This window comes from Bos indicus, chromosome 11 (assembly GCF_029378745.1).
Source record: "Bos indicus isolate NIAB-ARS_2022 breed Sahiwal x Tharparkar chromosome 11, NIAB-ARS_B.indTharparkar_mat_pri_1.0, whole genome shotgun sequence".
Classification (NCBI taxonomy): Eukaryota; Metazoa; Chordata; class Mammalia; order Artiodactyla; family Bovidae; genus Bos; species Bos indicus.
Genome location: NC_091770.1, coordinates 98399352 through 98423257, shown reverse-complemented (window position 1 = coordinate 98423257; position 23906 = coordinate 98399352). Strand labels below are relative to the sequence as shown.

At 48.5% G+C, this 23906-nt stretch overlaps 2 protein-coding genes across 5 annotated transcripts in view; one reads left to right on the top strand and one right to left on the bottom strand.

Annotated features, from left to right (window-relative positions):
* The window catches only part of SLC25A25 (solute carrier family 25 member 25), a 36494-nt gene extending 24815 nt beyond the window's left edge, over positions 1-11679 (bottom strand). The window contains exon 1 of one of the 3 annotated variants that reach the window (XM_070799321.1): positions 11320-11679. In XM_070799321.1, coding sequence (XP_070655422.1) covers positions 11320-11574 — 255 coding nt within the window. In that variant the 5' untranslated portion in view covers positions 11575-11679. The remainder of the gene's footprint in view (positions 1-11319) is intronic. The other 2 variants (XM_019970907.2, XM_019970908.2) reach the window with 2 other exon arrangements.
* Positions 11680-11721: 42 nt separating this feature from the next.
* On the top strand, positions 11722-17549 carry NAIF1 (nuclear apoptosis inducing factor 1). Of its 2 annotated transcripts, XR_002181824.2 has the most exons (3): positions 11722-13275; positions 15228-16917; positions 17002-17549. XR_002181824.2 is itself a non-coding variant. In XM_019970913.2 (2 exons), the coding sequence occupies exons 1-2, from the start codon at positions 12765-12767 to the stop codon at positions 15698-15700; spliced, it is 984 nt and encodes a 327-aa protein (XP_019826472.1). In that variant the 5' UTR covers positions 11722-12764; the 3' UTR covers positions 15701-17549. The 2 variants fall into 2 exon arrangements, 1 of the variants encoding a protein (XP_019826472.1); XM_019970913.2 differs by having other exon boundaries at positions 15228-17549.
* Positions 17550-23906: the final 6357 nt, after the last annotated feature.

The following is a 23906-nucleotide window of genomic DNA, read 5'->3' as shown; positions in this document are numbered from 1 at the left end:
TGTTTTAGTACCACATTGCTACTGCTGCTGCTAAGTCGCTTCAGTCGTGTCCAACTCTGTGTGACTCCATAGACGTCAGCCCACCAGGCTCCCCCGTCCATGGGATTCTCCAAGCAAGAACACTGGAGTGGGTTGCCATTTCCTTCTCCAATGCATGAAAGTGAAAAGTGAAAGTGAAGTTGCTCAGTCGGGTCCGACTCTTAGTGACCCCATGGACTGCAGTCTACCAGGCTCCTCCATCCATGGGATTTTCCAGGCAAGAGTACTGGAGTGGAGTGCCATTGCCTTCTCCGAGGACCACAATACAGAGCTTCAAAAGACAGAAAGTAAAAACCCAACAGAACTGCAAGGAAAAGAGAGTCAAATCCACTATTATAGTCAGGTCTTAACACCCTCGTCTCAGTAAATGGTACAGCAAGTAGACAGAAAATCAGCGAGCACACAGAAGACTTGAGCAACACTACAGCTTACCTACTGACCTGACCTAACGCCTATAAAACACTCTGCTGGACGAGACTAGCGTGCACATTCTTCTCAAGTACACACAGAACACATTCTGGCTCATAAAACAAGACTCATTAAATTAAATATAAGTGGATTCAATCTGTACAAAATGTTTTTTTGACCACAGTGGAATTAAGTTAGAAATCAATGATAGAAAGGTACCTGGGAAATATTTACATGTTTAGAAATGAAATGTGTTGTTGTTTAGTCGCCATGTCTGACTCTTTTGTGACCCCATGGACTGTAGCCCACCAGGCTCCTCTGTCCATGGGATTTCCCAGGCAAGAATACTGGAGTGGGTTGCCCTTTCCTTCTCCAGGGGATCTTCCTGACTCAGGGATTGAGCCTGTGTTTCCTGCATTGGCAGGTGGATTCTTTACCACAGAGCCACCAGGGAAACAGAAATGAAATGTAACTGTAAATAATCTATGTGTCAAAGAAGAAACCAAAGGAGAAATGAAAAGGTATTTTGAATGGTATGAAACCACAACACAGCAAAACTTGTGGGATGTAGCCAGAGTAGGACTCAGAAGGCAAAGCCTACATCCTATGGTCTTAAATCCATGAGGTGTTTCTACTTACCAGAAAAGAACAAATTACACCCAAAGTCAGCAGAAGAAAAGAAATAATAACTAGGCAAGGAGGAGACAGGCCTATTTATCCTAAAATCTCCTTTGACCAGCACTTGAGGCAGCAATCAATGAAAACATATTCAATTTGCATACTTTGCCAATATTTTGACTTTAAAGCAACCTTTCTAGTACCTCTGATTTCCTTGTGGGTTAATGCAGTACCTCTCTTTCTTATATGAGAGCATCACCAGTATCTGGTCGATCATTAGTTTCTTTCAGAGTCACTATAACACAACTCCACCTCACTTAACTTTCTTGGGGGAACCCCTGATATCCAGAGAAAGAACTGGAGAGTATAACCCTCCTGCAACTGTAGATTTATAAACATCAACAGAGCCTGGTTAAGCTGAGGGTAATCACCTGCAGAAGGAACCCATTCTTCCAAGAATCTAGAAAACAGACTTAGGGATAAAAGTGTGTCTCAGGATCTCCTATACTTTTCAGAGAAAACAACAAATTCTAATGGAATGGATTCCCAATGGGAACCCATTCTAAAGTATCCTGATGAATTGCCCTGGGTATAGAAGCCCCTGGGACATCACACAGAAGGACAATTGGAGGCTCCTGAGGGAGTCTTATAACAGGGCGGAGAGCTCTCTGATGACTGACTCCAGGGTAATTCCCCTCGTCTGCTGGTTACCAGTTTCACTACCTACAAACCATCTATCTTAGAATTATAATTAGCATTAGGAAGAGATGTAGTCAAATCGACGACTACTAACACTTTTAACCAAAAAAAAAAAATGAAGCCAGATTTTATTTGAATGAAAGCGAAAATGATTTGATTTGAAAATGAGGACAGCCTTGGCCAATGGGTTATATGGAGGGTAACACATGAATGCTCAAACTACTGCACAATTGCACTCATCTCACACGCTAGTAAAGTAACGCTCAAAATTCTCCAAGCCAGACTTCAGCAATATGTGAACCATGAACTTCCAGATGTTCAAGCTGGTTTTAGAAAAGGCAGAGGAACCAGAGACCAAATTGCCAACATCTGCTGGATCATCAAAAAAGCAAGAGAGTTCCAGAAAAACATCTATTTCTGCTTTATTGACTATGCCAAAGCCTTTGACTGTGTGGATCACAATAAACTGTGGAAAATTCTGAAAGAGATGGGAATACCAGACCACCTGACCTGCCTCTTGAGAAACCTGTATGCAGGTCAGGAAGCAACAGTTAGAACTGGACATGGAACAACAGACTGGTTCCAAATAGGAAAAGGAGTACGTCAAGGCCGTATATTGTCATCCTGCTTATTTAACTTATATGCAGGGTACATCATGAGAAACGCTGGACTGGAAGAAGCACAAGCTGGAATCAAGATTGCCGGGAGAAATATCAATAACCTCAGACATGCAGATGACACCACCCTTATGGCAGAAAGTGAAGAGGAACTAAAAAGCCTCTTGATGAAAGTGAAAGACGAGAGTGAAAAAGTTGGCTTAAAGCTCAACATTCAGAAAACAAAGATCATGGCATCTGGTCCCATCACTTCATGGGAAATGGATGGGGAAACAGTGGAAACAGTGTCAGACTTTATTTTTGGGGGCTCCAAAATCACTGCAGATGGTGACTGCAGCCATGAAATTAAAAGATGCTTACTCCTTGGAAGAAAAGTTATGACCAACCTAGATAGCATATTGAAAAGCAGAGACATTACTTTGCCAACAAAGGTCCATCTAGTCAAGGCTATGGTTTTTCCAGTGGTCATGTATGGATGTGAGAGTTGGACTGTGAAGAAAGCTGAGCGCTGAAGAATTGATGCTTTTGAACTGTGGTGTTGGAGAAGACTCTTGAGAGTCCATTGGACTGCAAGGAGATCCCACCAGTCCATCCTAAAGGAGATCAGTCCTGGGTGTTCATTGGAAGGAATGATGCTAAAGCTGAAACTCCAGTACTTTGGCCACCTCATGCGAAGAGTTGACTCACTGGAAAAGACTCTGATGCTGGGAGGGATTGGGGGCAGGAGGAGAAGGGGACCACAGAGGATGGGATGGCTGGATGGCATCACCAACTCGATGGACGTGAGTTTGAGTGAACTCTGGGAGTTGGTGATGGACAGGGAGGCCTGGCGTGCTGTGATTCATGGGGTTGCAAAGAGTCAGACACGACCGAGCGACTGACTAAACTGAACTGAAGACATGAATGGGTCAAATCTGTAAAAAAACTCTAAGGTTTTGACCAAAACTGAAACCCACAAACTAAAACACTTAAACCAGATATACAGAAATTATATCCTCTGCAGCTACCAAACTTAGGACAAAAATTTTTAGATGCCAACTTAATATGCAATGAGGTACATCTTTTTTTATATATCCTTTTGAATGGTGCAGGAGCAAAAGACTGTGAAGGCTCTCTTTATACACTGGTAGTAACGATTTGCTGTTTCAAAGGCACCACTGTGGCAGGTGACTTATCCTTCTCTGACATGAGTTAACTGGAGAATTTAAATGCTTAGATCGCGGGTGTTGTCCCATGCTGTCCCATGGCAGAAAGGGTCTTAGGACGTCAGGCAGGACTGTTAAACAGCTTCCTGCCCTCGACTCAGCCCCCAATCAGATGACGAAGAGGAGCCAGGCACTGGCCTCCTTTGGCGCTGAAGGTGACAAAACTACAGTAATGAAGAAGGTGAAACCCCCTCGTCTGTTTCCATCTTAGGAGGTAAAACCAGAAAATCTAGCTTTGGCCAAAACTCCCTGAAGCGGACTCCTGTGACTGTGGGAAAGACAAGTGCCCCACAGAGGAAATAGTTTTTTGGACGCTTATTTACTCCTGGTGAAAAGCCAGTCTCCGCTGAGGTCCTAAGTTCAAGGTCAATGCCTGGGAACAAAGATGTCTTTTTCTTTTCTCTAAAAGAAAGTCAGGGGTGTGCAACATGAACCTGATTTTAAGTGTAGGGTTTTGCGACATAGAATGTAAATTAAAGAGCTGGAGAAACAAGAGACAGAATAGAAACACAGCATAATTTTTTGTCTTTTTCTGCTCTGATAGGAGCCTGATTCTCCTTTCAGATTCCATAGATGTCAAGTATAAAGGGGGGTGGGATGGGGTGGTGGTGGTGGGGAGAATATGGTATTAAGGCTGGCCATATAAACACCCTAAGTCACCTAAAGTGATCAGAAATTTCTCCAAATTGACCAGCAGGAGCCAAACCACGGGCACATGTTCAGCTTACTCGTGGAAGCCACACTTTCCTAGTCCTTCTTCGCTCCCACGTGAAATGGCAAGCCAGCAGATTATTAAAGCAACAGTAGATGTTTGCAGTTTCTTAAAGCTGATTCCAGAATCGCCCTCTAAAACTGATATCATCTGAATGAGTGTGAATGCACGTGCGTTTGTGCTAAATCGCTTCAGTTGTGTCCAACTCTTTGCGACCCTTTGGACTCTTTGGAACCCACCAGGCTCCTCTGTCCATGGGATTCTCCAGGCAAGAATACTGGAGTAGGTTGCCATGCCCTCCTCCAGGCAGTCTTCCCGACACAGGGACTGAGCCTGCATCTCTTATGTCTCCTGCCTTGGTAGGTGGGTTCTTCACCACTAGCGCTACCTGGAAGTCCTGAGTGTGAATGTAGCTGTCACCAGTCTCTTCCTCAGTCCTGGGGGAGGACCTCAGAGAGAGGAGCTCACACAAAGGGTGTGAAACCCACCGGATGGACGGCTGCTTTCTTCAGCAAATACACATCAGAGCTGCTCAGGGTGTGAAGGGCAGATGGGAGACCTCCATGTAAGAATGACTGGTTTATATCAAGTCAGCACTTTAGAAACAATTCAGAAAAGGAAGTTTTTAGCTACAGAACCATTTACCAGATCCTATTTTATATTGCTTATATAGGCTTAAAGAAAAGCCTCTAGCCAAAAAAAAAAAACACCCAAGATGTAAAGGAAGAAAGGAAAAAAGTTAACCATGTCCATAAATGTATCACTAAAGGCTTCTATGGGGATGTAATCTCTCCCATAGAAGAGGCCCTACATGACCGCATAAGGTGTTTCAGTAAGACCCTGGACAAGTTATTTAACGTCTCTGACCTGGACAAACCTCAAAGCCTTTCCATTTCTAACATCCCAGGGGTTCAAACTCAATCCAAGGCCATGAACTAGAAGCAACAGGAGGGATGGTAAAAAGGCCAGGTGAGGATGGTGAAGGCGGGCACGGTAGTGGGCTGGGTTAACAGCAGGACTCTTCAGCTGCATGGGACTAAAGACAAGGAGGCGACACTGTGCCCCTTCTGGGTAATCCAAACCATCCCCTGCTCTTTATTTACCACTGGCATTTCCAAATTCTTTTTTCTTTTGCAAGTTTTCTCACACAATGGAGGTGGTTTTTCCTTGTATTTGGCAAGAAGACTCCAGCCCAGGAGGAGGGAGGGCTGCGAGAAAGGAGGCAGGAGGCCAGGCGTGGCTGGAGCGTGGGACCAGCAGCAGGAACAGGGAGAGCCACCGGGCAACACCCCCGCCCCCAACTCGGACTCTGAGAACGTAAGCCCGTGAGCCGTTAGTCACCTCCTTTTCAGGCTTCCGGGCCTGGAGTTTAAAGCGGATAAGCACCTTCCGTCCTACCTTTGTTATTCATTTACTTTAAAGGAAGGTGCATCTTAAGTGAATGGCTTCTTTTTTTAGATGCTCTGTTGAGTCTTTTAGAGTCCAGAACGGACCTATTGCTTCCTGAACACCCTGGGGGGAGGTCTTAAGACACTCAGCTGGTGTCAGGGCACAGATACGCGCCTGTCACAAACTGCAAAAATAAAGGCTGCAAAGTGTTAAGGGCTACTTAAGTACCGCCAGCCATGGAAGGACAGAGGCCGTATAAGCTGAGCTAAATTGGGCTGAGAACAAATATCCTGGGTTCTGCCACTGACTCTGCCTTCAACCAGCCCGACCTCGGAACCTCAGTCCCACTTCTACAAACTAATGAGGTTAGTGAGACCACCTCCAAAGGTGTTAAGCTCTACTCGTGAAAGCACAAGAGGCTGACAAGAGCGGTGCTCACGGGGGCCCACGTCCACCCTGGGAAACATCTGGGCCGAAGACATCATTGTGTGTAGAGTAACACGACCGCTTTTTGGAAATCTCCTGCTAACAGGGTTTCTTTCTCTTTCTCTTTTTTCTGTTTCAATCTTTGGAGAAGGCAATGGCACCCCACTCCAGTACTCTTGCCTGGAAAATCCCATGGACCGAGGAACCTGGTGGGCTGAAGTCCATGGGGTCGCTAAGAGTCGGACCCGACTGAGTGACTTCACTTTCACTTTTCACTTTCATGCACTGGAGAAGGAAATGGCAACCCACTCCAGTGTTCTTGCCTGGAGAATCCCATGGACGGGGGAGCCTGGTGGGCTGCCGTCTATGGGGTCGCACAGAGTCAGACACGACTGAAGGGATTTAGCAAAGGCTGTAGGGCCCAGGTTTTCTGCAGCCCCATCAGCTGGCAGGAGACTGTGCTGCACACCCTTTATTACCGACACCCTTTACAACCACATCCCCTAGGCTTTCTCCTTCTTTCGAGTTCACTTTTCACCTCAGTTACCTAAGAAAAAAATGTAGATGATTACCCCCAACTCTGGGCATCTTATTTTCAAAGACTCCCTGGGAAAAGGTCATTTTGGGTTGAACACTGTCGCAGGTTCTTTATGAACTTCTTTTAATTCAATCCCACAACAAGCCCACTGAACTAGGTATTCCTCCCACCAGGATAAGGAGACTGAACCTCCTACTCAGCCTGGAGAGGTCGAGTAACTTGCTCAAGGTCACAGAGCTCGAAAGCAGCTAGGACAATACCTGAACCCAGGTTTACACTGTAAAACCTGTGCTGGGTTATTCAAAAGTTTGATTGAGATATTATTTGCATACCAAGGAAATCACCCATTTGAGTGTATAGTTCAGTGGCTTTTAGTATATTCAGGGATATTTGCAATCATCATCAGTTTTAGGCCACTTTCATCACCTCACAAAGAACCCTAGCCACCCCACCCCTCAAAAGAAATGCCAGACTTATTATTAGTTATCACCGTCCTAGCTCTCCATTGCCCTCCACTCCCCGGCCCAGGCAACCACTAGTCTATTTTCCGTCTCCACTGCTTTCCCTGTTTTGGACTTCCAAGGAAAATCTGTAGTCTTAATTCCAGGGCACACTGCCTCAGAGAAGGGTGCAGGGAAGTGTGGACACGTGAGAAGGGCAAAACTACCGAGCAGCAGCAGAGATTACAGGAAGACAGCTGCCTTCCGGTTAGACAGCTGCCTTCCGGTAAGACAGCTGTTTCCAAGGACCCTTAGATCCTGTTTCTAGGTTGTTCCTGAAGGTACACCTGGGGCAAATGGGTAATAGACTCAAGGAGACAGACTTCAGTCTGATCTGAGAATGAACTCAGACGGACCCCAACTCAGTCCACAAAGGAAAGGGCTGGATGGTCCTCTGCAAAGGAGGATGTCACAGGAGGAAATGCTGGGTGGGAGGCTGGCCTACGATGGCCAGTGACCGTCGAAGACTAAATTCTTTGGCTCTGCCAAATTCACATTAGTGAAAGAAGAAATGGTTAAAAATGAAAAGTCAGCTCAGATTTAATGAGACTAGTCCCCTGGGAGTGCAGTTTTATTCACTGAATTCATCCTGCGGCTATGTACTCAGCTGGACTAGAAACGAATACTAGCAAAATATTTGTTTCCCTCATTCCCCTGTGGTTTCTGTGAGGCTTCAACAATTGATGGCTCTTTGAACATCAAAGGAATTCACCCACTGAAGCTCCAGGTCAGGCCCACTCTGGTATGTTCTTATTTAATACTTGGTCTAAGGATCAGGGTACTGGGCTCCACCTTTCCAGATATCAACTAATTAAAAACAAAAATCTTCTAGCTGAGTTGATGATAATTCCTCCAACCCAGGAACCAATTTTACAATATAACATAATCAGTTAAATATGTAAAGTCAATCTAGTCTGCGAATGGCATTTTTCTAATGTGTCATTCTATTATACCAAGTTATGTCTCCGCCCTTTCCAGGGAAAAGGGTCTTTGTTCTGTAGAGTTTCTTACCTAAGTGTGACTATTTAGGCAAATACCTGTCCCACAAATGGCCAGACACTGAAAAGGCATAGAGTCCAACAGTAGCATATGATCAAGCATGCCAACTTGACATTATTCCAGGTCAACAGAGATTGCTTCCTATACACTGCTCAGGTCAAGGAGAGAATTAGGACAGGGTAAGCTCTCATGTTTGATAGGATAATCTCTGAATAATCCTGAAACCTATTTTGGGGATAAAAGATGTGGTTCTAAAAAGATGGGGACTCCCCTGGTGATCCAGTGGTTCAGAATCTGCCTTGCAATGCAGGGGATAAGGGTTCGATTTCTGGTCGGGGAACTAAGATCCCAGGTGCCAAATAAAGATCCTGTAAGCCAAATAAAAGGATCATTCTTCAAGTTCTCCCCCAAGTCCAGCTTGTGAGGTTCAAACTAGATGGAGCACACCAAGTCTCTTGAGTCAGCAAACTTGACCATACCATCATCCAGAATCCTCACTTGTATCAAACACCAGCTGCTGAGGAGAGTCTCTCAAGCCTCAGCTAGAGGAACAACAGCTGACACGTCACCCAGCTTGGGTTCTTTCCCTAATTGGCTGCCTGAGTTCCAGCCTATGTTTTAAATTTGTTTTCAGACAGAGATTTTGTTTGGTCACATGAAAATGCCTTAAATAGGCAATGCTATAATTAGCTCTCGCCAGAGCCTCATCTCCCAAAGCTGCTACTGTGGTTGTCATCTTCTTTCTGTCTTTAATAAACTCTTCCCTTCTTTTGTCCCGGGACAGGCTTCCTGCTCACATGCCCTTTACAAAGAAAATTTCTCTAGATGGCTGTCACTGGTGTCTCTGGCCCACTGCCATTTAAGTAAATTTTCCTCGACTGTTCCAATTTCTTCTGAAACCAAGGGAGATGCCAAAAACTGCTGGCTCATTTCTAAAGAAAGCTCAATCCAGTGGTGGTAAGCTAGTGGGAGGCTCTGTGTAGTCACAAGGCCTGGGTTCACTGGCCGCCCACTGATAAACCCTCACGGCTGAGTCCTGTGCAAACCCACGCCACCTCAGACTGGTCCTGTGGGTTATATGGGGCAGCTGCCAGAGTTGGATGTTGTGTTTGTCAGTGCCTATTCCCGCGGCAGGCAACCCATTTTGAACTGAAGGGTATCCCCCCTGCCACCACCAATTCTCTCCTGCCTTTGCTACTTCTGCAAAACTGCAGCACCACTTTTTCTCTCTGTAGCTAATACTGATAACTATTGCAGCAGGAAGTGGTAAGGGGATTCGTGAGGCAGGGTGTCTTCCTGTGGCCCAGCTATTCACAAGAAGGCAGGTTCTCTCTCTCCTACTTAAAACCATTCGCTTGCAGGACTAGCCCGTGCTCTTCCACAGGTAATAAACGAGTAAAATGAATCATTCCCAATCTCGCAAAGCTGTATAATTTCACATTCATCAGCTGAAAGAGTTGGTAGAAGTAGTCAGTCCATACGAAAAGCCATACACTGAAAGGAAACTTACTCCCTAAGTTAGAGATTGTAGAGCCAGTGTGACTCCAATGGGTTAGGCTCCTTTTGGTTAATCAAAAAAGTTTCAACACTGGAAAGAAAATGATCACTTTCTCCTTGTTTGCCCTTAAAATTTACATTTACTACCCCCCCCCCAAAAAAAAAATAGATTTGGATCCATGTCAGATGTGCCACGAATCATAAAAACACTGACTCCAGTTGAGGTGTAAACATTGAATACACTCCTGCAGCCCAAGGCCCTCCATGTAACCTGGTGGCTAGGTTCACAGAAGCAGAAAGGCTTACCTAGGCCCACACCTCCCTGAGCCCATAAGTCATAGACCCTCTGAGTTCAGCCATCTCATCTTTCCAAGTGATTTATTCATCAGTTATGGATTAGAAAATATTCAGCTCAGTTCTGTGTAACACTCCACTTGAAAAGACTTTAAAAAAATTCTTGCTTCTAAGCCTGTTGGACTTAACCCAATGATTCTATCTTGCACAGTATTACCCTTGGTCTCCCTAGGCTGATCCTAAGTAGGTGAAACAGCTTGGATGTTGAGCCAAGATACTCTGGACATGAGTTTAAAACTTTATGTACACCTATCTGAAAAACAAATTGCTTAAATTCACTGGCGTTTTACCAAAAACTTTTTTCACACTTAGCTATGAGATTCTCTAATTGCGGTATGTACAAATGGACCAAAGGAACTAACTTACAAGAGAAACAGGTTGCTAGGTAAAGTGGTCTTCCTCCAGGTTATAAATCAGGCTAAGCCACAATAAACAAAACACTTGGAAAAGGGCAGCTACAGCTACAAAGTCAGATAGGAAAACATACCATGAGAGACAGAAGAGGAAGAAACAGCCTCTGCTTGAGGGTTTCATACAGAAAGGACAGCACATCTCTGTCCCTCCTTCCCCCTTGGCCAGGCGGCCACTCCAGAACAAGAGTAACAAAGTCTCCTCCTAGGTGGGCCAGGCTTTCACTTTTAGGAAAAAAATTTCTCCTGGATTCTTTCACTCTAATCTGCAAGCTTGTAAGAGATCTTGGTCCCATTTTCTGGATAAGCATGTCAACTGGGATTGAGCCTCACCCAGAACTGTCAGTTCTTACCACCCACATGGCAGGATCTGCCTGAAACCCCAGTTCCCATTTTTTCCAACTCCCACATGTTTCTGAGAGGAACCCGATCAGGGTCCACCGCTGGCATGGAAACGTGGGGCCACTGGAAGAGGATGGATAAAACCATTAATGATGGGTAGAAGGGAACATCAAAGCTTAAGTCTTGAGGTCAGAAGGTGACATACAGCAGACTCTGGAGACCTGGCCTTCTACTTTGGGGAAAGCCCCGGCAGAAAGGGGATTTTCGGCCATCAGAATATCCAAAGGGTACCCACCTGGCCTATCCCCGCACCCCTGTCCCCAGCCCAAGCGCCTACGGAGGCCAAGAAGGAGCTCTACTCCCACTAGGGCATAAATGGGGGTGTCCAAGTCTGTCATCCAGGGGGTCTCAGCCAGCCCGAGAGGCCTCCACCAAGCCTGCCAAGCTCCAAAGGGCTGCCAGAGAAGCCGGTCGCACCTGGCTTCTGTCACCTGGACCTCCCGGAGGTGCTGGGGCGCGAAGAGGGGTCCCTACCCCGCCCGCGCGGAGGGCTGCGCGTTGCCTACCCGAAGCTCGCCCTCGGTGCGGTGTAGTCCCAGGCGCCGAAGTCCCACGGCCAAGTCGTTGACACACAGCCCGCCGTCGCGGTTGACGTCAAGAGTCTGGAAGAGGCTCCAGAGGCGCAGCCGGTGGTCCGGGCCCCCGCAGACGGCGCCGCCGCACGGGTCCACAGACGCCGGCGATGAGGCGGACGACGAGGCGGAGGCGGCGGGGTCTGGCGGCGGGGAGGCCACGCAGCGGCACAACACACTGCTCACCATCGGGCGTGAGGCTGGGGCGGCGGGCCGGCGGGGAGAGCGCGGACGACACGCCGGGGTTCTCGGTCGTCTAGCGCGGGCTCTGCGTTGCCGGCAAGCAGGCGGGATGGGCAGCTTCCGGGAGCTACGCCCCGCTGCGCGCCGCCTGGATGGCCACGCCCCCGGGCACGACGCCTGCCAATCACAGGCCAGAAGGGCCACCGGGGGGGCGGAGCCACCCCGAGGACTGCCCACGCAGCCCTAGGCTACCCGGATCAATGGAGAGGGCGGGGCAATCCCGGCTCAACCTGAGGCCGATTCAAATGGCGGGAGGCGGGGATTGGCTGAGTCGGGCCGGCGAGAAGAAATCACGCTGCGATAGGCAGGAGTCCTGTGATTGGCAGGCGGAAAGCCCCGTGTCCTACTTCCATTGAGCAACGCTGTTTATCCGCGGAATCTTAAAGACGCGAGGAGCCGTCGTGTACGGAGAGATCATCATCTCCAATGGGAAATAGGATTTGCTTGAGGAGCGATTGTGATCTGCGGTTGCCAAGGCAAAGTTTGCGCCCTGGGTAGAATAAAAAGTTAACTGGTCAACGGCTTAAGGCCGAAAGCACAAAGGATCCTCAAGGAAACCGGGTTTTGGTCATCTAACTCCCTAACTCACCAATAAAATAGCTGAATTTAACGGCGTAAAAGTCGTAATCATGTGATTGAACGACAGGACGACTTTCCAATAGGGGTGAGTAAAGGCTAGATTGGGTGGGGCGCTCTGTAGCGACAGACACACCTTTAGACCAATGATCAGGCGAATTCCAGTAAGTAGGCGTGCCCTTTAGCTGAGCGACAGGTAGAAAGAACCAGTGATCGATGTGATGTCTGAACCGCGACCAACCGGGAGGGCAGGTCTCCCTAGAGAAGCTCTGGAAGGCGGGAAGAGGGGAAGTGGGCGGATCTCCGCACACCCCGGCGGAAGAGGCAGATTCAGGAAGCCATTACGCAGCTGGCTGGCAGCGGCTGGGCAGGTCGGGGCTGGGCCCTACGCACTTTGCGTAGCGAGGGGGGTTACCAAAGGCCTGGTACTTGGCCTTGGACCAGCCCAGCCTATCCCCTGTAGGGGGAGTGGGTGAGTAGCGAGGCTAAGGAAGACAGAAGGCGAATTGGGGCAGTTTAGGGGATTATAGTTTCTTTAAAAAGCCGGGTGGGGAGAGGCCATGGCCGTTCCCGCCAAGAAAAGGAAGATGAACTTCTCTGAGCGTGAGGTGGAGATCATCGTGGAGGAGCTGGAACTGAAGAAGCACCTGCTGGTGAACCACTTCAACGCCGGCGTCCCTCTGGCTGCCAAGAGTGCGGCGTGGCACGGCATTCTGAGAAGGGTCAATGCCGTGGCCACCTGCCGCCGGGAGCTGCCCGAGGTCAAGAAGAAGTGGTCCGACCTCAAGACCGAGGTCCGTCGCAAGGTTGCCCAGGTCCGGGCGGCCGTAGAGGGTGGCGAGGCCCCAGGGCCCACTGAGGAAGATGGAGCAGGTGGGCCCGGGACAGGCGGTGGCAGTGGCGCCGGTGGCCCCGCTGTGGCCCCTGTACTGCTCACCCCCATGCAACAACGCATCTGCAACCTGCTGGGTGAGGCCACCATTATCAGCTTGCCCAGTACCGCAGAGATCCACCCCGTGGCCCTTGGACCCACAGCCACTGCAGCCGCCGCCACAGTCACCCTGACACAGAGTGAGTGACCTCTCCCACCCAGTCCGGCGTTCCTAAATGGGAAGGGCCAGCAAGAGCTAGGGCAGCCCAGGGAAGGTTGGCTGCCAAGGGTCAAAGGTCAGATGGGAGTCTTGGACAACCAGGAGGCCTTCCAAGGGCTCCCCAGACAGAAGTGATCTTGTTTTCTCTCTGAGACTTCCTCAGCACGCAGTCTGGACTTCGGAGGGGCTGGCTTGCCCTCCACTGTTTTGCCACCATTTGCATCCGTGACTGAACTGTTTGGTCCTTGAAGACAGAGACCATGTTTATATCCCCACAGGACTTATCCCAGAGCCTGGCGCCTAGTAGGCAGTCAGGAGGTATTTACTGAATGAATAGGCAGGTGGACATTGACTCTGGACAAAGACATTGTGGTTTTCAGTGTGAACATTCATCAGGCACTGCTGAGGAACCTCCCAGTTCCTGGTGTTAACCTACCCCTCCATTCACTCATCAACCATTAGTGCAATTCTGGGCCAAACCCTGGGCTCAGCGCTGGGACTCCCAAGGTGTCTTAAGAGATAGGCCGGTTATATTCTCCAAGGACAGATAGAGGGACACATATATGAATAACTCCACTGTCAGTCGGGATCACCTAAGGACTCAGAAGAGAAAGGGGACTTCCTGGCGGGGGTGGGACACAGTTGATTTGGGCATTAAAGGGTGGGGAAGAACTGATCTTTCCGACATGCTTGGAGGCCCAAACAGCCCAGCCAGAGTGCCTTCAAACGTTCTCAAGCTAGGAATGACAATGAAACTAGTTGGTTGGACTTTTTAGTTCAGATAAGGTTTGCACCAATGACTGTTAAGTGGTCTTTGTGATGGGCTGGGAACAGAATCAATCAGTGGTTTCTCAACCGGACTTCGGAGAATTGGGTGTGTGTGTGTGTGCGTGTGTGTGTGTGTGTGCGTGCCATACCCCAGCAGTGTCATATTTCTCAAGGATATGGAGATGGGAAACACTGGTCTAAATCAGCTGCTGTTCTGTAAGAGGAAGGACCTTTAGGCATTCCATTGATTAAGGTGATCAAGGAGACAGGGAGGCACTTATTGGGCACTTTAACTGCTGCCCTCCCACTCCTGCCTCCTTTTCTGCTTGGCCATAAAAGACATGGAAATCAAGAAAGCACTGAAGGAGACAGGACCAGTGGAGTTGCAAACCCTCACCCAGGATGCCTTCTGTGTGCTGGTACTTCCAGGAGCATGTAGCCCTGCTTTTATTTGCCAGAAGCAGCCCAGTGGGGTGACTGTGAACACCTTGGGCACTAGTACTGGGGGACACCTGGCTTCCTATACCTGCTGAATAAGCTGTGTGACCTCAGGCAAGTCATACCATGGTGTCTGCGTCTGTCTTATCATCTCTGAAAATGAAGGTGACAATATCTGCCTCTTGGTGTCATTATGAGGGTTCATGGAGCTAAGGAGGGCAAAGGGTTAGCACCATCCGTGCCTAGCACATAGTAGGTGCTGGTCTTAACTGTTAGCATCTTTGCTTTTGCCTGATCTGGGGCTGACCCTTTGGTTATTAAGTAGATTAAGATTCTAAATCCTTTAGAGTCTAGATTTATACATGTGTGCTAAGTCGCTTCAGTCATGGCTGACTCTGTGCAACCCATAGACTGTAGCCCACCAGGCTTCTCTGTCCATGGGATTCTCCAGGCAAGAATACTGCAGTGGGTTGCTATGCCCTTCTCCAGGGGATCTTCCTGACCCAGGGATCGAGCCCGCGTCTCTTACACCTCCTGCATTGGTGGGCAGGTTCTTTACCACTAGCGCCACCCAGGAAGCCCCAGATTTATAAATAAAAGGCTATAAAGCCAGGGGAGGCTGAATTCTCCAGAACAAGGCTTACTGGCCTCCCCCCTACCCCATACGGCCAGCCTCGCTCTTTCTAGAAAGTGACCTGCCACTGATTTGCTCTTTCTTCCCCACAGTCCCCACAGAGACCACCTATCACACGCTGGAGGAGGGAGTGGTAGAGTACTGCACAGCTGAGGCCCCCCCGCCCCTGCCGGCCGAGGCCCCCGTGGAGATGATGGCCCAGCACGCTGATACCTCGGTCAAGCCGCAGGCGCTCAAGAGCCGCATAGCCCTCAACTCAGCCAAGCTGATCCAGGAGCAGCGGGTCACCAACCTGCATGTGAAGGAGATCGCCCAGCACCTGGAGCAGCAGAACGACCTGCTACAGATGATCCGTCGCTCCCAGGAGGTGCAGGCTTGTGCCCAGGAGCGCCAGGCTCAGGCCATGGAGGGCACCCAGGCGGCCCTGAGCGTCCTCATCCAGGTCCTCCGGCCCATGATCAAAGATTTCCGCCGCTACCTCCAGAGCAACATGCCCAACCCCGCCACCGCCTCGGAGCCTGGACAGGTGGCCCAGAACGGGCAGCCAGACAGCATCATCCAATGAGAACAGGGGTCAGGCCAGCCTTCTGCTGTGAACGGATGACACCGTGGAGGTCTTGTAAGCGGCTTGTGTGGTTGGCCTTAGGCTAGGCCCGACCACCTGAACGGCTCCCAGTTTGACAGACATTTAGGGGTCCACAGTTTCTGGGAGGTGAAGGAGACTGGGAAGAAGAATTTGTTGGGTTCCTGGGACCCAAAACTCTTGTTACCCACCCCACCCCTTGAGCTGTCCTGCTAAGAACCTGAAGACTGGATTGGGTGGGGGTCAGATGCTGGTGAGGGGACCCATGTTGTCATAAGCCAGGGCTTATGACATGACCCAGATTCAGACTAGGACCACCATGAGGAGGGCTCTCACTGCAGGGGGTTGGGGGTGGGTGGGTACATGTCACAGCTGGGGGCCGGCGCTGAAATACCCACCCCCCACAGAGGTGCCATCCTTTGGAGTAAAATAACGTCAGTGGTGCTGGCAGTAGCACAATATCTTCTTCCTCCCTTGGGAGGCAGAGTGACCCAGTGGGCTTGAGGAGGAAGCCCACCCTTTTCTCCTGCTCACTGTGTCTCAGTTCTCAGGGGACTCTGGTTAGGGCCGTGCACTCCCCTCTACCCCCACCGCACCCGGGCACACCGTGTTAGTGCTCTGGACTGCCCCTGCAGTATACCCAGGCTGCAACCGGCCTGGCTCAGGAATGCTGTGTGTGGTGGGGACCAGCCTGACTTCCATCTGGTCTTCCACTGCGTTCCCCGGGCAGCCCTTTGGTGGTTTGTCCCGACGCTTTTGACTCAGGTCAAGCATCAGGCTTTGGGTGCTGTAAATGTTACTCGTTGCCCCCACTTGCAGTGGCCACTGAGGCCACGGCTTCTGTAAAGAAGGCTTTGCTGCGAGCCAGTGGTATTTATGGTACACGAACCCCTCTGGGAAGGCCTCCGGGGCCTCCGAGGGCAGCTCTGGCCACGCCCTTCCTCCTTTCCCCTCTATTGATCGAGCAGTTCCAAAACTTGGTGCAGAAAACAGCCTCCATCGCATCACGCCCTGGACTGCCTTCTCACAGTTCTCTGTGCCACGTGTTCTCACGAGAGCCTCACTGACTGGTTGGGTGAATCCGAAGGCCTAATTGGCCCTGAACGTCTGCGGTGGGAGAACTGAAACTGACCCAAGAAGTGGGACCTCGGATGTCTGTGCTCGAAGGAGAGCCAACCGACCTCGGAGTGCTGGAGGAGGTGGTATTCCCTGTTCTGTCTTGACGCTTTCTCCCCATTTGTAAGGACTTTACCCAGCTGGCATCTGTCTTGTTTCATTTACAGAATCGCCATCAGTTACTGAGACCCTTGCACCTTCCCCGGTCCTCTCCCAAGTTGGCCATTTTGCTGCCGAGGAGGCCTTGGCCACACGTTGACCACTGGTTACAACTCAAGGCTCCAGATCTCAGCTAAACAAAGAAGGTGCTGCCCTTCTGGTACGTCCAGAATCACCCAGCTCCACTGTGGCAGTTACGGGAAGATGCCTCCGAGGACAGTTGGGAGGTGACTCTTTTAGCATCATCCTCACAATGGGGGACGAGGGAGGTGCCAGCTACAGAGCGAAGGAAAACTCTTCTCAGTGACTGAAAAGCAGCAGCCTCTGGCCACTTGGGCGTCCTCCATTCGTGGAGCCTGATGGCCCCTGAACTTAGGAAGTTCGGGAAATTCCTGAGGGGTTTGCAGCGTGGTTTGGTTTTTCTCTGGGGTTGGCAATCTGAGCCAATATTGTGTCTGTTCCAATTGGGTATAAAGAGGAAGTTTGGATCGCTTTGAGTGACTGGGTCTTTCCAGGTCATAATTTTAAATTAAAGAAATATCACTTAAAAAAAAAGACATATCTGTGTCTTCATTAGTTATATGTAGAGGAGATAGGGGCTGGCAGAGAGCAGGGGCTCACGGGTCAAATCTGGCCCCCCACGTGTCTTTGTAAATCAGGTTTTACTGGAACACAGCCACATCCCTTCATTTCCTTAATGTCTGGCTGTTTTGCTGCTACAACAGCAGAGTTGAGTGGTTGTGACAGATATCTGGCCCACAAGCCAAAGATATTTACTCTCTGGCTCTTTCCAGAAAAGCCTGCCTGCCTATCCCTGGTTTACAGCAATGTCTCAGACTCTGGATGAGAATTACTTGGGAGTGTTTGTTAAATATAACCAATCCCTGGCCCCACGTCAAACCTAGACGAGACTCCTGGAGGGAGAGCTCTAAGAATACGCATTATAAACAAGTTCTTTGGGTATTCTCATCTTTTCTGAAGAACTGTGGCTCATACATAGACTGGAAGAATTCAGTCTATGAATTCTAAATTCAGCTGGAATCAAGATAATGTCCCAGGAAGGACTGGTTCTCAGGAGTTTCTGCTGAACAGTTGAGAAGTCCTGCTAAGCAGTAATTCTCACTTGAGAGTGGCCCTCATTCTGGAGGGAGCCCAGCCTTTCTGAGCACAGTTACCACTCTCTCCAGTATTTAGTGAGAATAAAACCTGGCAAGTTATGGAGCCCAGGTCTTGTAAGCATTACTTTATAGACTTCTTGCAACAGCCCCATGAACTAGGTAGTAATGCTGTTTTCAGTTTACAGATGAGGCCACTGAGTATCAGAGAGGTTAAACAATTTGCCTAAAGCCACACAGCTGCCTTATACACTGGGGTAGCCTATAATCCTTAACTGCTGTTCTTTAACTTTTACTGCTCTGATCTGGCTGCTGGTGAGATGTGAAATCACTTAGAGATGATTTGAGCCTGATCTTGAGTTTTTAGGTCAGGTGAGAGGCCCAGGGGGCAACTTGTGTTGTTCTTCCTGGCACTTGAAAGGGAACACAGTGACTTCTATTCTTTGTAGGCTTTGAACTTATTCTTGTAATAGGAAAAAGGGTGGTTTTAACAGAATTAAACCCACTGCACCTTGGGACTCCCCTGGTGGTCCAGTGGTTTAAGACTCCACGCTCCCAGTGCAGGGGGCCCGGGTTTATTCCCTGGCTGGGGAACTAAGATCCTGCGTGTTACATGGCATGGCCTAAAAATGAAATAAAAAAAAAACCCACTGCACCTTGATGGTGCTGGTGAAGAACGGTCACATATATGAGGGTGATTCATTTGGAAACGTTCCCTGAAACGTGGAGTTTTGTGAAAGTGACATCTTCCAAGCCACTGAAGCTTACTACTTCAAGTATTGAAACTTTTAACTTTTTTTTTTTTGACCCTGCCGCATGCCGGATCTTAGTTCCCCAACCAGGGATTGAACCCACACTCCCTGCCATGCAAGCTGGAAGTCTTAACCACTGAAGCACAAGGAAGTCCCAAAACCTTTTACATTTTAAATCATTCTGATAGAAGTCTCTCATAAAGATTCTCTTTGTGAGCTATATCTTACCCCGATGTTTCCTGTTCAATAGAAATTGCACAGCAGATCCGGAGAGGCAGTGCTTCCATGTGGAAAGTCCCTGGGACTCGGCAGGTTTGGGCTTGAGATCACCTCCACCCCTTATTCACTGGGTCTCTGAAGTTTTCTGAGCCTCAGTCTTCTCAGTTCTAAAATGATTATGATGAATAATAATCCCTACTTGACTGGGGTGTTACCAGATATTGTACATTTATTGAGCACTGACCATATCTAGACCCTGTTCTAAGCCCTGTGCGTATTAACTCATTTCATGACATCATGTATGTACACGTCCCTGGTGTGTTCCTGGGATGGACATAGCGTGTGCCAGTAAATACTGGCTGCTGCCATTATTAGTATCACAAGTCTGATATTCCAGCTAACTTGTGCATCTTTTCTTGAGATCACAATGGGAGCTTGATGGCTTGATGGACTTCTGGACCTTCCCAGGTGGCTCAGTGGTAAAGAGTCCACCTACCAATGCAGGAGATGTGGGTTCCATCTCTGGGTCAGGAAGATCCCCTGGAGGAGGGCATGGCAACCCACTCCAGTATTCTTGCCTGTAAAATCCCATGGACAGAGGAGCCTGGTGAGCTATAGTCCATAGGGTCCCAAAGAGTCAGACATGACTGAGTAACTGAGCTCAACAACTCAAGGACTTCACACACGGTCCAGGGGTCAAGACTGCGCCTTCAACAGACCCTGATGCTGGGAAAGATTGAAGGTAGGAGAGGGGGCGACAGAGGATGAGATGGTTGAATGGCATCACCGATTCAATGGACCTGAGTTTGAGCAAGCTCTGGGAGATGGTGAAGGACAGGGAAGCCTGGCGTGCTGCCCTCCATGGGGTTGCAGAGAGTCTGACATGACGTAGTGACTGAACTGAGGTTTAGCCTGGTTGGGGTGCTAAGATCCCGTGTGCCTCACAGCCAAAACACCAAAACATAGAAGCAATACTGTAACATGTTCAGTAAACATAAAAACAAAATTATCTACATCAAAAAAGTAAAAAAAGTGGCTTGAGTAAGATCAGAAAAGATGTACAAGGAGCAAAGAGTAGGAAGGATTGAGGGGAGAGTGGGGGATGGGAACCAAGGCCAGGGTGGGGAAGAGCTGCACACAGTGCTTTGATGGAGGTGTGGGAATCCCCTGGCGGTCTAGTGCTTAGGACTCTGTGCTTTCACAGCCAAGGACTCAGGTTCAATCCCTGGTTGGAGAACTAAGATCCCACAAGCCATACAGTGCAGCCAAAAAAAAAAACAAACCCAAAGCACACACAAAAAAGAGCTGAAATGCCATGAGTCACAGTAGACAACCCGCCCAAATGAGAGGAACAGACACGGCTTTGATCACTGGCCGTGATGACGTAAGCAAGAAGGGAAAGTGACAGCTCTTCCAGGGTCACGTTTTTGCCACAGCACAGGGCCGGGCAGGGGCAGATGAGGTGCAGGTGGGAATCATTTCACTGTTGAGAGAAGCCCCTGCTTCACGGACTTGTGTGTATGTTGGGGGAACGAGAGCAGGAAGGCCAGGAGTGCGAAAGTGCTGAGTCAGAGCAAAACGTCTCCCCACTCCTCCCGATAAGAAGGCCACATTTGGCAGAAGCATCGGAGGCCTCTGAATGGAAGCACCTAGGCTGGGAATGCAACTTTGCCTAAGAGCATGTAAGGTCTGCCATACAAAGCTTTCGAAATGGCCTACAGTTGTGCCTGGAAGATCACACGTTGGTTTGTGGCCAGGAGCTGGACTCCTCTTAAGTTTGTCTCAGGTCTTTGGAGTCAGCCTGCGTCTTACTGGCTGTGAGCCCTGGCATGAGGTCATTTACTTTCTCCAAGCCTTGGCTTCCTCATCTAAAAATCCTTGGGACTTCCCTGGTGATAGAGTGGTTAGGACTCCATGCTTCCAATGCAGGGGCTCAGGGTTCCATCCCTGGGTGGGGAACTAAGATCCCACACACTGGGGGTGGCAGGGAGGTTCAAGAGAGAGGGGATATGTGTATACATATAGCTGATTAGCTTTGTTGTACAGCAGAAACTAACACAACACTGTAAAGCAATTATATTCCAATAAAAAAATTAAAAAGTTCCCAGGTAAAAGAAAAACAAACTGAGTTTCCAAAAACTTAGAAAAAAGTTCTCATTCTTGTGTATTTGAATCTGTGGAATGAAATTTTTTATCAATGGCAATTATATAAAGGTATGTGTATATTGGGGTATTAATTATGTTATCAAATTAATAAATGTAAGCTATCAAATTAAAAGATCCCACATGCCTCATGGTACAGCCAAATTAAAAAAAATCCTTCTCTAATGAGATTGGTATCAAAAGTTAACAAGCTAATGCTCATATTTGACATATATGCAGAGTACATCATGCAAAATGATAGGCTGGATGAAGCACAAGTTGGAATCAAGATGCCGGGAGAAATATCAGTAACCTCAGGTACACAGATGATACCACCCTTATGGCAGAAAGTGGAGAACTAAAGAGTCTCTTGATGAAAGTGAAGGAGAGTGAAAAAGTTGGCTTCAAAGTCAATGTTCAGAAAACTAAGATCATGACATCTGGTCCCATTCAGTTCAGTTCAGTTCAGTCGCTCAGTCGTGTCCGACTCTTTGCGACCCCATGAATCGCAGCATGCCAGGCCTCCCTGTCCATCACCAACTCCCAGAGTTCACTCAAACTCACATCCATTGAGTCAGTGATGCCATCCAGCCATCTCATCCTCTGTCGTCCCCTTCTCCTCCTGCCCCCAATCCCTCCCAGCATCAGAGTCTTCTCCAGTGAGTCAACTCTTCGCATGAGGTGGCCAAAGTACTGGAGTTTCAGCTTTAGCATCATTCCTTCCAAAGAACACCCAGAACACCCCCAAAAATAAAGTCTGACACTGTTTCCCCATCTATTTCCCATGAAGTGATGGGACCAGATGCCATGATCTTCGTTTTCTGAATGTTGAGCTTCAAGCCAACCTTCTCACTTTCCACTTTCACCCTCATCAAGAGGCTTTTCAGTTCCTCTTCACTTTCTGCCATAAGGGTGGTGTCATCTGCATATCTGAGGTGATTGATATTTCTCCCGGCAATCTTGATTCCAGCTTGTGTTTCTTCCAGTCCAGCATTTCTCATGATGTACTCTGGTCCCATTACTTCATGGCAAATAGATGGGGAAACAATAGAAACAGTGACAGACTTTATTTTCTTGGGCTCCAAAATCACTGCAGATGGTGATTGTAGCCATGAAATTAAAAGTAACTTGCTCATTGGAAGAAAAACTATCACCAACCTAGACAGCATACTAAAAAGCAGAGACAGTACTTTGCTGACAAAGGTCCATCTAGTCAAAGCTATGGTTTTTCCAGTGGTCATTTATGGATGTGAGAGTTGGACTATCAAGAAAGCTGAGCACCAAAGAATTGATGGTTTTGAACTGTGGTGTTGGAGAAGACTCTTGAGAGTCCCTTGGACTGCAAGGAGATGCAACCAGTCCATTCGAAAGGAGATCAGTCCTGAATATTCATTGGAAGGACTGATGCTGAAGCTGAAACTCCAATACTTGGGCCACCTGATGGAAGAACTGACTCCTTAGAAAAGACCTGATGCTGGGAAAGATTGAAGACAGGAGGAGAAGGGGATGACAGAGGGTGAGATGGTTGGATGGCATCACTGACTCGATGGACATGAGTTTGAGCAAGCTCCTGGAGTTGATGGACAGGGAAGCCTGGCGAGCTGCAGTCCATGGGGTCACAGAGTCGACACGACTGTGCAACTGAACAGCAACATCTCTCTCTCCTGTCAACCAACCCCACCTTCTCTCTCACCTGGATTACCCAAAGCAGCCTCTTCACTGGCCTCCCTGCCTCCAGACCCTTCAGGGGATGGTATTTTGCAGTAAATCTAGCCAGGCTCCTCCCTGTTCCACCCCTTCAATGACTTTCCTTAACTCTTAAAGTGAAGTTTAAGCTTCTGAATGTAACCTACAGACCTGAGCTGATGCTGCTTCCTACCCTGAACTACATTCCAGCCACACTGAACGTTTACTTCCTGGTCATTTGTATCTCAATAAAACCAGGGGTCAGGGAGAGAAAGTTAACTTCCTTAAAAATTCCAGGCTCTTTCAGCCCTCCAAACCTTTATCTTCGCTGTTCTTTTGCTCAGAACAACTTTCTTGCTCATCCCTTTCCCAATTCCTAGTCATCCTTCACATTCAGCTTGGGTGTCACTTCCTCCAGGGAGCCTTCTTTGGTCACGCCCTGTGTTTCTTCCCTCAAACTGTGCTATGATTGCACTTGTTTTAAAATTTTATTTTTAAAATGAATTTTTATTGTGGTATAGTGGAAGGAGTGGTGCTAAAGCTGAAACTCCAGTACTTTGGCCATCTCATGTGAAGAGTTGACTCATTGGAAAAGACTCTGATGCTGGGACGGATGGGGAGCAGGAGGAGAAGGGGACGACAGAGGATAAGATGGCTGGATGGCATCACCGACTCATGGTGATGGACAGGGAGGCCTGGCATGCTGCGATTCATGGGGTTACAAAGAGTCGGACACGACTGAGCGACTGAACTGAACTGATAGTTGATTTACAATGTTACGTTAGTTTCTGCTGTACAACAAAATGGATCAGCTATACATATACATATAATCAGTCTTTAGATTCTTTCTCCATGTAGATCATTACTGGTAGCTCAGTTGATAAAGAATCTTCCTGTAGTGACAATATACAGCCTTGACGTACTCCTTTTCCTATTTGGAACCAGTCTGTTGTTCCATGTCCAGTTCTAACTGTTGCTTCCTGACCTGCATACAAATTT